This window comes from Haemorhous mexicanus, chromosome 7 (genome assembly GCF_027477595.1).
Source record: "Haemorhous mexicanus isolate bHaeMex1 chromosome 7, bHaeMex1.pri, whole genome shotgun sequence".
NCBI lineage: Eukaryota > Metazoa > Chordata > Aves > Passeriformes > Fringillidae > Haemorhous > Haemorhous mexicanus.
The window spans coordinates 40,305,126-40,319,951 of NC_082347.1; the positions used below are offsets into that span (position 1 = coordinate 40,305,126).

At 43.8% G+C, this 14,826-nt stretch overlaps 1 protein-coding gene across 3 annotated transcripts in view; it reads left to right on the forward strand.

The window, feature by feature from the left end:
- DOCK1 (dedicator of cytokinesis 1) overlaps positions 1 to 14,826 on the forward strand; it is a 278,288-nt gene that overhangs the window by 75,264 nt on the left and 188,198 nt on the right. For all 3 annotated transcript variants that reach the window (XM_059852216.1, XM_059852217.1, XM_059852218.1), the window contains exons 24-27: positions 4,385 to 4,455; positions 6,085 to 6,191; positions 12,687 to 12,814; positions 14,299 to 14,394. In XM_059852216.1, coding sequence (XP_059708199.1) covers positions 4,385 to 4,455; positions 6,085 to 6,191; positions 12,687 to 12,814; positions 14,299 to 14,394 — 402 coding nt within the window. The remainder of the gene's footprint in view (positions 1 to 4,384; positions 4,456 to 6,084; positions 6,192 to 12,686; positions 12,815 to 14,298; positions 14,395 to 14,826) is intronic.

Below are 14,826 nucleotides of genomic sequence, written 5' to 3' on the forward strand. Positions count from 1 at the left end.
TCAATCTGATGACAACCTTAAGTTAGTTTTTATTTAAACAGCTCCTGCAGAGAAGCTTTTGTGACAATTATTTTTGTCATTCCATTTATAAACCCAAGAATGGGATAATTTTCCATTGTTAGAAGATTCTTTTTCTGTCCTGCTTGCTTTTCCCTCACCAGTGACCCACTGTATTTATCACACAGGTGATTTCACTGTTCTGTTGAGAGATCTCACCATATTCTCAACTGTGTAACAAAGAAAACTAAATGAGTAAAACTCATTTTTCTGTTACCCACAATTATATTAGAAATACTTTAAGGTATTTAGCAAGCTTTCCCTGTTGTATTTTAATGTGTTTTTCTTTGCCTGATGACACAAAGAAAAGGCTTTTACTTGTCCTCTCATCCTTGTGTGAAGAAATTAAAAACTCCAGAAATTTCCTTGGAAAGCAGCTCCTCCTGGTAGTTTTAGAAGTTGGGCTACATTCTGTCCCAATAAATAAATGAAGCTTGCACTTATTTCAATATTCAAGTGTCAAAGTGAAGTTTTTTGAGGTTTTCCCCACCCAGCAAAAAACTGCCAGAAAAATTCCTTTTGGAGAATCAGGCTAAATAATTCAGATGATAAACTTTTAGTCATGGAAGCTCTTTGAACTTTTAGATCTGGGCAATGTGCTAATTTTTCTCAGGGTAGATCCCATTCTTTACCCATTTTTAGTTCACCAAACCTGTCTGGAAATGAACTATAAGTGAGAAAAGAGCAGTGTGGGCAGTGCAGGGGACTCATCATTGATTTGCAGAGGGGCCACTGCTGGAATAACAATTCCATTGCTCCTGATCTTATTTATTCTGGCCTTTTTGAAGGGTTTTTTTCCTCCTCAAATGATCTTTCCATACCAACACTGAGTTGGTTCCTTCCACACAAACGTGACCTCCCTGCCAGCTCTGGGCAGGTTCAGGAGAACACAATTAGCTGTTCAGTTAATTGATGTTCAGAGGGACCACTGCTGGAAAGAACAATTCCATTGCTCCTGATCTTACTTGTTCTGGCTTTTTTTACCACATCTGAAGGGTTTTTGCACTCAGATGATCTTTTAATACCAGCCCTGCATTTGTTCTTCCACACCAAGGTGATGTGGAGAAGTTGAGTAGGGCACAATTAGCTGTGAGGTCATTAGGAGCCCATCAATGAATTTATCTGGAATTTATCAAAGGGTCCTGCTCCAGAGAGAGAGCAGGTTGGGATGATTTAGGGAAGGGAGGAGAAATCCTGGGAATTGCCATCCCCTGCATGGGCTGTGCAGGGAGCAGTGCCCATCAATTATTGCTTTGTTTATTCCATTTAAGGCAAAGCTTTGACTTTTCTGGCCCTGAGTATTTTCAGTTAGTGAGTTGTGTTTCTTGGCCCAGTTAATTGCCTTTTTTCACAGTTTTTAAAGGTATCCTTGAGGCACTGAGCAGCTCCATGGCTTCTCTTGGCAGCTCCTGCTCAGAGGGAGTGTCAGCTCGTGGTTCTTCCTGTACTTTCTGTGGAATAATTCCTTTTACACATGGATATGGTGTTCATGGAGGGGAAATTAATGTGTGTTTGTGTGGCTGGGATGGAGAGGATGAGCCACAGCATCTCTGAGTTGGCTGCAGGCTGCCATGGCCTTGCTGATGTCATGCTGAGCCGTGTGAATCACAGCCTGGGCAAAAAAAATAAAATCCCAATAACACCCCACAGCCAAGAGAACAGTGAGTGTGTGAGGAAATTCAGCTCAGGGAGAATATATCCATTATTTATGCCACACACTGGCTCATTGCTGCTTTCACTCCTTTTCATCCTTCCCCTTTGCTGCTTTATTTGTGTGCTTTGTAGTACTGGAAATGACTGATTTTGTGCCTTGATAAGGGTGGGAATAATTTGTCACTGGTTTTGCACAAAGAGAGAAGCCCCTTGGGGCAGTCAGATTTTTATTGCAGCCCAGCTTGAAACTGTGTGTAATTATTGAGTGTGTGTGTGAGGCTGATCTGGCCAGCTTTGGGTGTGCTTCTCTGTGATCACAGGGAAATTACTGCAGAAAACTGCTGGAGTGAACACTGAGGTTCCTCACTACTGTGGTTTTTTAATGCTGGTTGGAATTTTCAAGTGCTGAAGGCATCCCTTTGTAACCATGGAATTAAGATTTTGGGCTTCCTTTGCTGTGTGCTTCTTGTGGAAATGAGGAATTGGAACCTTTGTCCAGTGCTGATCAAGAGTGAAAAGTAATTAATTTAATTTCTTTCAATTGGAGAAAACCTCCCCAAACCAGATGCTTATTTTTTTCCTGATGTTACATGGAAAGACAAGAGCAGGGTTATTTTTTATCTGCTGCATTTATTATTCCTCATTTATGCTTTGCAGTGTCCTGGGAATAACCAGCATTGCAATGGAGCTACTGCTCACAGAAAATCTACTTCAGCTGCAGCTTGAGCAGAGTAAGATCTACAGCAAGAGGTGCCCTTCCACATGATTTAATACCAATAAAAAATTATTTTAGTAGCCCTCTGGCTTGCACAAATACAGATTTAATCACAGGGCTGCACAGCCTCGCAGTCTGATCATCTTGTCACATAATCGAGCCAGCTGAGGTGGGAACTTGGGAAATATACTTCCACAATCTTCTTTAAATCTCCAGAATTAAACTTTAATTGGTTTGTCCATAAAGTAGACCCTCAGTTACTGCTAATTGTTGCAGCTCCAAGCTGTAAATGGCTGTTGTAAATAGTTTTACCCCACTAGTAGTTCATGAGAGCCATTCAAGTGTTAATTTTTACGCTCGGTGTGAAATTTTAATTCAAGATATAAAATGCAAGCTCCCTTTTAAGATGTGTTACTAAACATTTATGGCTCTGTGCATGTGAATGATCAGCAAATAAACCCCCACTGCTGCCTGTGGTTCCTGACTGGTCATTAGAGCCCTCATCCATCACTGCTCCCTTTGCAGAATTCCAGCAGTCCTTGCAGCAGGTGTGGGGTGGTTGGTGGTCCAGCCTGGCAGCCTCAGTGGTTGTGACTGAGAACTGGGTGCTCTGAGATGTTCATCCAGCTCAGCAGTCCTTGCAGCAGGTGTGGGGTGGTTGGTGGTCCAGCCTGGCAGCCTCAGTGGTTGTGACTGAGAACTGGGTGCTCTGAGATGTTCATCCAGCTCAGGGACAGGCTGGGGGCTCCCTTTGGAGAGGGGTCTTGGCCTTGGTGGCCTCTTGAGGTTCTCCTTGGGTGCCACCACAGCATTGGTTTGTTGCTTTTGAGGGCTCTGGGCTTGGGGTGGAATGGCAGGGGTTGTGGCAGGAAAGGGGAGCTCTTGGAAAAGAAAGGAGTTGGGTTTGTGTGGGCTCCTCAAGACTGTTCTCCTCCTGTGGCTCTTCTGCCTGCAGAAACCACCTGGGATGGGACGTGTGTGTCCAGGCTGGGGGGTGGAAATTGCAATCATTTCTCACATCACAGAGTGACAGAGGGGCTTGGGTTGGAAAGATCTGAAAATTCACCCAGCCCCACCCCTGCCCTGGCAAGGACACCTCCCCTGTCCCAGGCTGCTCCAGCCTGGCCCTGGGCACTGCCAGGGATCCAGGGGCAGCCCCAGCTGCTCTGGGAATTCCATCCCAGCCCCTCCCCACCTTCCCAGGGAACAATTCCTTCCCAATATCCCATCCATCCCTGCCTCTTCTCAGGCAGAAATACACCTGTTACCAAACAATTTGATTTAATTGCTAAAACACAAGGTGAGGCAGACAAGTCTGGCTGTTCTGGTTTACATTTCAATTACTCTTGAGTCTTTTTTTCTCCTAGTCTGTTGCTCAGTGCACGCCATACCTAGGAATTGTTCCTAAGAAGAAGATAAAATGAGTAAAAATCCCTACAAACAGTTAAAATATTAAACATCTGTTTGTGTCTTCTGAGCTCTTTCATGTGCTGTGCAGTGGCAGCTGTGAGTTCAAGGGGAATTGGGAAGAGCCAGGGTTTCATGAGTGGCTACCAAGAATTTACTGCAGGGAAAAATGCTAATTAGGTTTTTTGTTTAATTTTTAAGCAGTGGAGTGAAAATTAAACCCAAACAACTCCAGCATGGCTGAGGAGGAGGATGAGAAAGTGCTCAACAGAGGATGGGGATAAAGGGATTAGAGGAACCAAAAGGTTTCTATAAAATGTTGGAAGGAGCTTATAAATCTCTAATTTTGGTCCAGGTTTCCCCAGTTTATGTACATTTCATGCCTCTGTTTTACTTTAAATCAGTTTGAAAGTTTAATTTTTGCTGAATTTCAGCTCTGGTGTCACAGAAAATGGTAAAACCAAAGTCACCTCCTTGTGAGTGATTCTCTTCTTGCAGTCTTTGCATCACCTTTAAATTCGTTAATTTTGGTAATTTGGTTTTTTTTTTTAGGGTGCAGCACTTAAATACTTGCCAGCAATTGTCAATGATGTGAAATTAGTGTTTGATCCAAAGGAGCTCAGGTGAGTGGAGTTAATTAAGTGTAGAGTGCTAATTTTATTTTATAAAGATATATATCAATACACACAAATATATAAAATACATTTAATATATATATATATAAGCATAAAAACATATGCTGTATATTCCATTTTTACCTGTTGCTTCTATATATAAAGATACAAAAATATATAAAAATATAAAATATATACTGAGACAGTGAAATATGGATCACCTAAGAAATTTTACCACTTTGCTTTTATTGCATTTTTTTTTTTTGTCCCTTGCAGGTATTTTTAAGGGTTATACAAAGAGCTTATTTTTAAAAATAATGTCTAACAAATGCCTGACAAACTTTGCAGTGCAAACCATTAGCAAGAGTTATTAATCAGGCAGCTGCCATCAAAACTCTTAAGCTGGACCATGATGCTTCCCTCTTTCATGTATAAATTTCATGTAAATAATAAAATAATAAATAATTCCGTGATTCAGTTGCTGGATCGATGTCTCAGTAGCTCATAAACATGACAGTGTTGTTAGTAAATAAAAAGGACCATGACAGGATATTTAAGAAAAAAAAAAAAAGAAAAAAACCAAATAATAACTGATATCTCAGCAGAACTTTTAGCTTAAAGAGAAAAATACAATTTTATTTTTTATGGTGGTGTTACAAACTGAAAAAAACATTTTAAATCTGATTTTACTGCACAAACCCTTCTAAATTTTGTCTGGCTTTATTTTTATGGTCTTGATCTGTCAGATGGAGGAAGAGAGATAAAGCAGGGATAAAATAAATAAAATCTTAGTCCAACGTTCCAGTGGCCTGAGGAACCTGGCATTTACCTTCTGCTTGCCTGGGGCTGTGAAGTGTTTGACATCTACACTTCCCTGGGCTTAGGAAATCCAGATTTGTAGAATTTCCTGACTAAATAATAATTGTGGTATGTGATATCAAAATTCCTGGGAAAAGAGAAAGGAAAATGCAGGACTTGGCCTGTTTTAGCCCAAATATTACTTTTTTTTTCTATCGTATTACCAATCAAAATTACAATTAAACACTGGAAGTATTTAAATTGAGGTTGACTTAAATCTCAATAGGAAAATCAAAGAACTCAAGATTTTGGGAGGGGATGGAAAATTAATGAAAAGTCTTGTCAATATGAAGTGGGAGCTCAGCTGATGAGTGTGATGGTACCTTTTCCTAAAATGTCCATTTCTGTGTTTTTTAATTATTAATTATTTTTGTTGGTAGCTTACAATGTTAATTATCACCTTATTTTTGGCATCCATAATGACAAGTGTGCTGATGATGTGAAGCACAGGCAAGGAAAACTTGACATCTAAAACCTTAAATGAAACATGGACAAAGAATCTAAAACTGAAATAAAAGGGAGGGGACAAAAGAAATGACATTAAAAGCTAAAGGAATTTGTTGGAAACTATTCATGATTCTCTGATTTCTGTATTTATTTTTTTTTAATACCTCAAAAAAGTTGAGTTTGCTCATCCAAGAGCAGGAAGTTGTGTGTCGGGTTCTTCATGGATGACTGTGTCCAGTTGTTTTTCCCTGGATTTTTAATGGGTTTTTGGCTGGATTATTTAGTGGAGTTCTGCTTTTGTTTGATGGATTTTTGCCTTCCCTGTGTGTGCAGCAAGCTCTTCACCGAGTTCATCCTCAACGTGCCCGTGAGCCGCCTGACCATCCAGAAGCTCTACTGCCTGATCGAGATCGTGCACAGCGACCTCTTCACCCAGCACGGTGAGCAGGCACAGCCCAGCCTCTGCTCCCTGCCCCTGCCCCTGCCCCTGCCCCTGCTGCCATCCCTCTGCAGCCTGGGACACCTGAAGGGGGTTCTGCTGGAGGGACGAGGTGGAAAGTCAAAACCCAATGCTGGTTAGGTGGGAAGGGACCTTAAAGCCAGCGCTGCCCTTGGCTGGGTGGGCACCTGGCCTTGTCACCACTGATAATGGAGGGATTGATGGGTTTGGGTTTTCTTTTTCCACCTCTGTGGGGGTTGGGATTGAAGGCACTTGAGTGGATAGTTCAGGTTCAAACTCAGGTGTTTATTATTTTTTATCAATGTTGCAATCTCTCAGCAGTGAGTTCTGCAGTATTTCACTAACAATTACAAAATGCCCAACTATCTCTTGTTACAAGGCCTTTTAAGGCTAAACTATCCAATTAAGAAATGACACCTGAATTATTTTCACTTTTAACCCAATAACTGATTACTCAGAGTCTGCACTGTGGACTTTTGTGTCCAATTACAAAACACCACCCAAACCCATGGGGCAGAAGGTGAAGAAGGACCAGCCTCTGCTCTAAAACCTCCATCTTCCCCCATATATATTGCTATATTCTAAAACCACAAACTCTTAACTTTTCCACCCTGTGATGTCACACACTTCTATCCAAACTCCACACCCACAATCCCAGTGCTATCAATCAATTTTGGAAGCTTCTCCATGGCCTCAGGTCTGTGCAGTGTTCTCTTGGGGGTCGGTGCGTGTGAGCACAGAAAACTGAAAATTCTCAGCATCTAGAACTCCAATAAGGGATGGGACTGTTTTCAGGCTAGGAATGATTTTTTGCTCAGGCAAACATCAGTCTCAGAGGCCCTGAGATTTCAGAGGAGCAGGCATTCAGCCATAGCTCAGGAGGAATCACAAGTTCTTTGTTACAAGGCAGTCTAGAACTTTCTAACCCGATGGACAGCTGCCACAGGGTTTGTTTTGCTTTTCTGACCTATCACCTTTACTCACTCTGGATACTTTTGTCCAATGGGTTTCTGTCTCACAGGCACAGATTTGCTTCTGTTATAATTCTAAACTCTCAGTTTATTCCATACAGCCCCACCCTACATTAGAAACCCTTCACCATCCATCAGTGCAGTTTTTCACTTCAGGCATATTCTTACAACTACAGAAATATGAGTTTATGGTTTTTCTGCTTAAAATCTGTGTATTGTATTTCTGCATCAATCCAAGCTTCTCCCAAGGCTGCAGATCAAACCCTTCAGTGTCTGTGGGAGTTCCTGTTTTTCCAGCTCTCACAGGCACCTTCCCCTGTCCCAGGCTGCTCCAATCCCATCCAGCCTGGCCTTGGGCATGAGGAAAATCACTTCTTTACCCTTTCTTAACTGCAGTCTCAATTAGGAAAGTGCAAAATTACAGAAAACCCCTTGGGATTTGTTATTTCCAAAGGGCAGGAAGCAGCCAGGTGATTGGGCTCTGTTGTAACTTTGTGTGGGGGTTTATCAAAAATCATTAATTGACTTTTTGTGCTCAGTGAAGTTGTGTGTGGGAAATGGAGCTTTGGGATGTCCTCTGTGCCTTGGAGCTGTTCCCTGGCTGAAGGGAGGCAGAAACCTTTCAGAAGGTGCTGTTAATCCCTGCCTTGTTATTTTCTGCTTCCCCATTCATGGGCCAGTGAAAGATAAGCTCAGGCACTTGTCCTACAGATTTCCTCCTTTGAGGTGAAGCACTTGATTCTTTTTCAGGCTGGCTGCAGGTTAAACTGACCCAAACCAAGTGTTTGTGTGCTGTCAGGGAAGGTAATGAGGGAGCAAATAGGCACTGCTTCAGTGGGAAAGGAGATTTGGGAGGATTCTGCTCTCAGATCACAAAAGCTCAGACTGCTGAGCGCTGATAAAACAAATTTTGCTGGTTCTAGTTTAAAAAAATCTTGGTGGATTGGCATTGTGGTGGTTTTATACCACTCTTACAATCTCTGAAAAGCAGTTAACCACCTGTGTCACCATGTGTAGAGATTTGGTAGAAACACCAAGTCCAGACTTTATCTTCACTTCTGAAATGATTTGAAATTATTCAGCCCTGAAATGTTGGATTTTGAAGAAGTGAAAGGAGGAATGCAAGTGGAGTTGCTGGTGTTGGGACCTTGGTAAAATGGTGTCCCCAAGAATAATTTAATGTTTCCTGGCTAGAGCTGTGCTCTAGTCAGTGTTACTCATTTGCTTCCTTCATTCTCAGCTCACTGTGTAATGATTTTCCCTTCTCCTGGCTGACTTTGGGGCAGAAGTCAGTGATATCAGGGATCATCCTTTCCTCTCCTTGGGAGGAAGAAATGGAGATAACTCAGCTAAAACCAGAAGCTGAGTGTAAAACACACTCCTGAGAAAGGCTGTGGTGCATTTCCCATATTAATCTTTGCCCTCCTTACTGAAGCAGTTCCATTTCCAGAGGGAGAGGTGGGAATTGTGTGTGGCTGGTTTGTTTTGTAAACCTGACTCCCAAACTCAGCCCTTCAGGGTGCAGGGAATGGTGCTGTCCAGCATTATTGAGCTGCTGAGAAATGTAAATGGATCTGTGTTAATGGGAGGGTGATTAATCAGGGCCCAGGGCAGGTTTGCTGACAGATCTCTGCTGCTTAATGGCTCTGAGATCTTATCAGGAGGCTCCTCAGCTGGGTTTGCCTGTCACTGCCTGTTAGGAATGTCCTAAATCCAGCAGCCTGTGGTGGGGCTGGGATGGGATTCCAGGCACCTGCATGCCCCAAACCACTCAGGGGTTCCCGTGGGTGTCTGGGGGTTTTATTCAGTAAAGTAAAAAAAGTGTGGCCTTAAAAGCTTCTCTTGGCATTGGTGTCCCAGAATCCCAGACTGGATTGGGGTTGGATTGGGAGGGACCTTAAATCCCATCCAGTGCCATGGCAGGGACACCTTCCCCTGTCCCAGGCTGCTCCAGCCTGGCCTTGGGCACTGCCAGGGATCCAGGGGCAGCCCCAGCTGCTCTGGGAATTCCATCCTGGCCAGGAATTCCTTCCCAATCTCCCATCCAGCCCTGCCCTCTGGCAGTGGGAGCCATTCCCTGGGTCCTGTCCATCCATCCTTGTCCCCAGTCCCTCTCCAGCTCTCCTGGAGCCCCTTCAGGCCCTGGCAGGGGCTCTGAGCTCTCCCTGGAGCCCTCTCCTCTCCAGGTGAGCCCCCCCAGCTCTCCCAGCCTTTCCTCACAGGAATTCCCAGAATGTCCAGGTTGGAAGAGACCTCCAAGACCATGGAGTGCAGCCCCAACACCTCAGCTAAGCCTGGCTCCCAGTGCCACATCCAGGATTTTACTACAGAGGAGAGGGGCTCCATCCCTCTGATCTTCTCACCCTAATTCTTCACCCTGATCATTCTCTGAACTTTGTGTCTCAGTTGTGCAGGGAACCTTTCCTAAACATTCAAATTCACTTGAAAACAAACCAAACCTCTATCCAGAGCCTTTTTAAAATTTAGATTTCCCTGTCCCTCTCTCTGTGGGTTGGAGTTCATGACTAAAATGTTCTTGGCTGCCCCTCCTGCTTCTCACTGATTGAGGAATTCTAAACTGAGAGGGAACACTTCCACATAAGCTGTCAACTAATCCTGGATCCCGTTGCAAAAATGAGATTTTCTTTTCTAAAAGCAATATGCACCACAGGATTGTGGACTTAGGGAAGGCTGGCAGGTGCACAGAAAATTTCATCAGCCTGTTTCTGGTGGAGAAAAAAGGCTCTAATTCTGTGCTTGGAGAGGTCAAGGGAGATTTACTTGTGTCTCCAGAGGAATTAAAATTCAAAATACATGAATTTGTGAAGCTTGAAGGGTTTGGGGGTGAGAGGGGAGTGTGTGAAGCAGTTTGCTGAAGCATTTTGATTTAGTGATGTTGTTGAGTGTTGGATGATTCACTGGGAAATCTGGAGAGTTTGGGACCTTGGATCAGAGTTGGAGACTGGTGGTGAGGTTTCTGTATCCTTAAAAAAAAAGTAATAAAATAGTAATAGTTTAATAGTAATATAGTAGTTTAAAATATAGATTTAAAATTTATTTTATTCATATTTATAAACACAAAAATGAACATGTGGTAATTATATAAATAAGTAATGTTTCCATATAGTAGAGGTAAAAGAATGTATAAATACTTTAAATGTATGGAATTGTAAATGAATATATGTACTCTTCCAGAAGTAAATGAATATATAAATAACATTTATCCCTACCACCATATAATAACATAATATATATAACCTTATATATAATTTTTACTCCATTATTTAAAAATTAAACCAAAAGGCCTAAATATCATTTTTTCCTGGGTATGGAGCAGTTTAATACTAATTTAGTGGATATTTTCAGTGCTGATGGTTGGGAGTTAAATGAAGTGTCCTGTCCTTGCAAGCATCAAGGTTTTGGTTTCTGTAAGCAGTGATTTGTCTGGTTTGTTCTGTCCTGTGGAGCTGTTTGGATTTGCTGTTGCTTTGTTTCCCAAGTGACTTCCAGCTGATTGCCCAGTGAGCTGTGGAGCTGCTGGAGTTCCAAAGAGAAAATCCAGGGATTTTTCCATGAGGAATTGGAGCCTGTTGAATATTAGTAGACAACAGCCAGCATTTAGAGGAGTTCTTATTTCAGTTATGACTCAACTCACAGGCTCTGGGGTGGAAACAAAGTTTCTGAGCACGGGTTAAATTCTTTTGGCCACGTGAACTAAATGAACCATAAAATTAATGGATTTATCAGTGTCCCAGGAAATTAAATGTTTTTATTGATACAAATCTATGGTGTGTATTCACCTTCAGCAGAGCTCCTGTGTTCATTGAAGGCTTTCCTTGGGTGCTGCTAATTGGTAATTCCTGCTGAGCATCCTTTGGTGCAGATGAATCTTTGGTTCTCTCTTATTAAATCACCCTGGGCTGGCCTGTGCTCTGGAACAGATGTGGAATTAGCATTGTCTGTGATCACTGTGCAGCAGATCCTGAGCTGCCTTGGGAGCAGGGTCTGATCATCTGGACCATGAAGGTTCCCATTAATCAGGGCTGGGGGGTGTTGGTGGCAGGCAGGGTGATGAGGGTTCACCTTTCCTCTCTGAGCTTCCAGGTAATCAGTGCAGCAGCTCAGAGTTCTTCCAGGCAGTTCCTAGCAAAGATGCACTGAAAATCTCATCTTCCTGAAGGGGGTGTCACCACAGCCCTGGGTTGGTTGGAACATCACAGAGCCATGGGATGCTTTGGGTTGGAAGGATCCTAAAGCTCATCCCATCCCACCCCAGCCATGGCAGGGACACCTTAGGGACACCTTCCCCTGCCCCAGGCTGCTCCAGCCTGGCCTTGGGCACTGCCAGGGATCCAGGGGCAGCCCCAGCTGCTCTGGGCACCCTGTGCCAGGGCCTGCCCACCCTCCCAGCCAGGAATTCCTGCCCGTATCCCATCCATCCCTGCCCTCTGCCAGTGGGAGCCATTCCCTGGGTCCTTCACTCAATATTCCCTCCTGGCAGGAGCTGTGCAGAGCCAGAAGATCCCCCTGAGCCTCCTTTTCTCCTGGCTGAGCCCCCCCAGCTCCCTCAGCTGCTCCTGCTCACCCTTGGGATGGTTTTGTGGAGTTCCCAGCCTGTTTTGTTTCCCCCCTGTTTCTCAGCAGCCCCAGGTGGGAGCTGAGGAGCCCTGTCAGCTCCCCCCGAGGGAAAGGAGTGTTCTGTGCTGGTTGTGTCACTGCAGACCAAGCACTGGGACAAATAATCAGTTTTCCCTGTCTCAGAAATGCATTTTGACTGCCTCCCCCATTGATCAGAGCAGCTCCAGCCCTGCAGTGGCACTCAGAGGTGACTCAGATATTAAACTGATCTCTGCCCCCTCCCTGCCAGCGGGGCTCAGCAGGGCTGTGGAACGTTCTCAGCCCTCTAATTAGGGGCCTTTTAAGTTATTAAAGACTGATTCACCTCCCAGGCTCTGCAGAGACATGTTCTGTGCCTTTCCTGGAGTGCCCAGCAGCTGGGCTTTGGGTTCCTCCCCTCCCCTGCATTTGGGGACAGTTCACATTGCCCCTCTGCCCTGTGGGGTGTTGCTTCATCTGCTGTTTCCTTTCCTAGTCCAAAATTCAGGGAGCAGCATATCCTGAGGTTTCCCAAAGGCAGAGGCACAGGGCTGTGATCACAGAGCATCTCTGGGCCAGATCTGCAGAACCCAGCTGTTCACTGGGCTGGCATTTATATGGATAATTAGTAATTAATTTTGACTTGGTGTTTCCCTCTATGTAGGAGCAGTCTGAGTGCTTGAGCAAGGAGGGGGATTTTTTATTTTTGTAATAGCAGCAAATAGTCAAAGGTTGGGGCAATTCAGAGGCAGAAGTTTTTAAGGTGAGGTGAGGCTTTGGTTGAAAAGCTGGAAGTTAATTTATTTTTCCTGATTTTTTTTTTTTTTGGTGTGTCTTATGTAAGCACTGAAGCACATCAGCCTGGAGGCCCTGAAAGCTGTGTTTGTAACCTCGTGTTTTGTGTGCAGACTGCAGGGAAATCTTGCTGCCAACAATGACAGACCAGCTCAAGTATCACTTGGAGAGACAAGAAGATTTGGAGGCTTGCTGCCAGTTGCTGAGTAACATCCTGGAAGTGCTCTACAAGAAAGACGTGGTGAGTGTGGGCTGGCTCTGTGATGAGTAACACTTCACAGAAATTGTTTTAGTAAAGTGAGTTAAGCAGGTAACTCCTGAAGGTTTAGATTTTTATTTTTCTTTTTTATAACCTCCTAAGCAGCCTTTTCTAGCTCTCAGCTCCCCAGTGATGAGGATGTGTTTGTTGTGTGCCATCTCACACGTCACATCCAGCACAGCACTTGCTGTTGCTGAGGCACATCCAGTGCAGCTTTTCTGGTTAGATAGTGGAGAAATAAATGTCCTTAGGAGTTAAACCTTCCTCATTTCCTGTGCCTGGCCTCTTCCAGGTGGAAAATGTTGTGTTTTGGTGCTTTTTCTTTTCTCCCATGGGCATTTTGGGAAATGTGCATTTGAGTTGTATTGTTGCTGACACTGTTCCCAGACGTGCAGCATGTGTAATATCCTTTTTTTTTTTTTTTTTTTGCATAATAGTCTCTTTTTTGCTTTCTCTTGACCTCAACAGACATACAAATATTGGTGCTTTGCCAGAGAGCTGCAGTGGTTTGATGCTCTCCTGAAATTTGGGCTGCTGCTGCTGCCTGAGCCTTCAGTGCTGTGTAGAATCATGCACTAATTCAGCTGGAAAGGACCTCAGGGGTCAGCTACTCACATCCTCTCTGGCATCTTATTTAATTGGGGGTTTTTTTGGGTTTTGCTCTGATTTTGTTTGTTTTTGGAAGTAGCTCTGTGTGGCTGCTTCAGAGATGGGATTGTTTTACAGGAGGAATTTGGTTCTGCCAGCTTGGCTGCTCCTGTCTGTCTTTGTTGGCTGCTTTTCTCTCCCTGGTGGGGGCTCACCTGCAGCTCCACCCTCTCCCAGGCTGATCCTGGCAGCAGGACCAGCTCCTGGGTGAGTTTGTGCTGGTGGTGAATTGTCCTTCAAATATGCAAATCTAGTTTTCATCCATAAAGTAAAAGATGGGAGCAAAGCTCATCTGTTCCCTTCTCCTTGTGGTGTTTTTGGCTTTGTTTTTTGCCCATCATTCCATGTGAGGTTTCTGGATTTGTCCTTAAAAGCTCCTTGGAATAAATATTTCATTTTAACTCTTTCAAAAGTAGTGGTAGATTGCTTCTAATGTTGACTGAAATTGGCAATTGCTTAATGAAAGTTTTGCTTTGCTTTTCTCTTCCTTTTCATTGAGCTGTTGCAGAGCAACCCCCACTCCCTGGGCCTGGTAATGCCTGTGGAGGTTTGATGTTGGAAGAGTGACTTGGGGCAGGAAAATGAATGGGTAACTAAATGTCATACACTGACATTGTAACAGCACATTTTAATTTATCAGAAACATGTATTGCCAAAATACCACTTGGTTAAACTCCTTCTTTCCCCCCTTGTGATCAACAGCAAGTGATGTTTTATTTAAATTCCACCAGACAGGTGGGTTGAAAGGCAGCACAAATGGTCCAGTTGTGCTGCTGTCTGTTGTTTGTAGCTGTCACTGATTTATTCCTTGTCCTCAGGGCCCCACACAACGCCATGTCCAGATCATCATGGAGAACCTGCTGAGGACAGTGAACAGAACTGTGATTTCCATGGGACGGGACTCAGAGCTCATTGTGAGTAAACTCAAACTCTGTCACATCTCCCTGAACCTGCCTGTAATAGGATTGCAGTCCCAGGTGACCCAAAGCAATCAAAACCTCCTCTCTCTGTGTGCTCAGGAAGCTGGAAAGCACTGCCTGGTAATTTTGCTGTGGTTGACACAGGGGAAGAGCAAAAAAAAAAAAAAAAAAAAAGCTTGAAAAATCTCTGTGAGCAGGTGATTAGCCAGGATTGATATCTGTGTGCACCAAATGATGTAGTATTGGTAATTAGCCAGCTGGGAAGTGTGGAAATGAGACTTGGCTGTTGTTACTGCTTTACAAGCATTTACTTGTCTTTTTGACTGAAACTGAGATAACCAAGGTGAGTGTTCAAATGACTGAAGAACAGAGCCCAAAATTATGTTTAGAGGAAGGACTGATGCAAGCGTCCCTATTGACTTAACA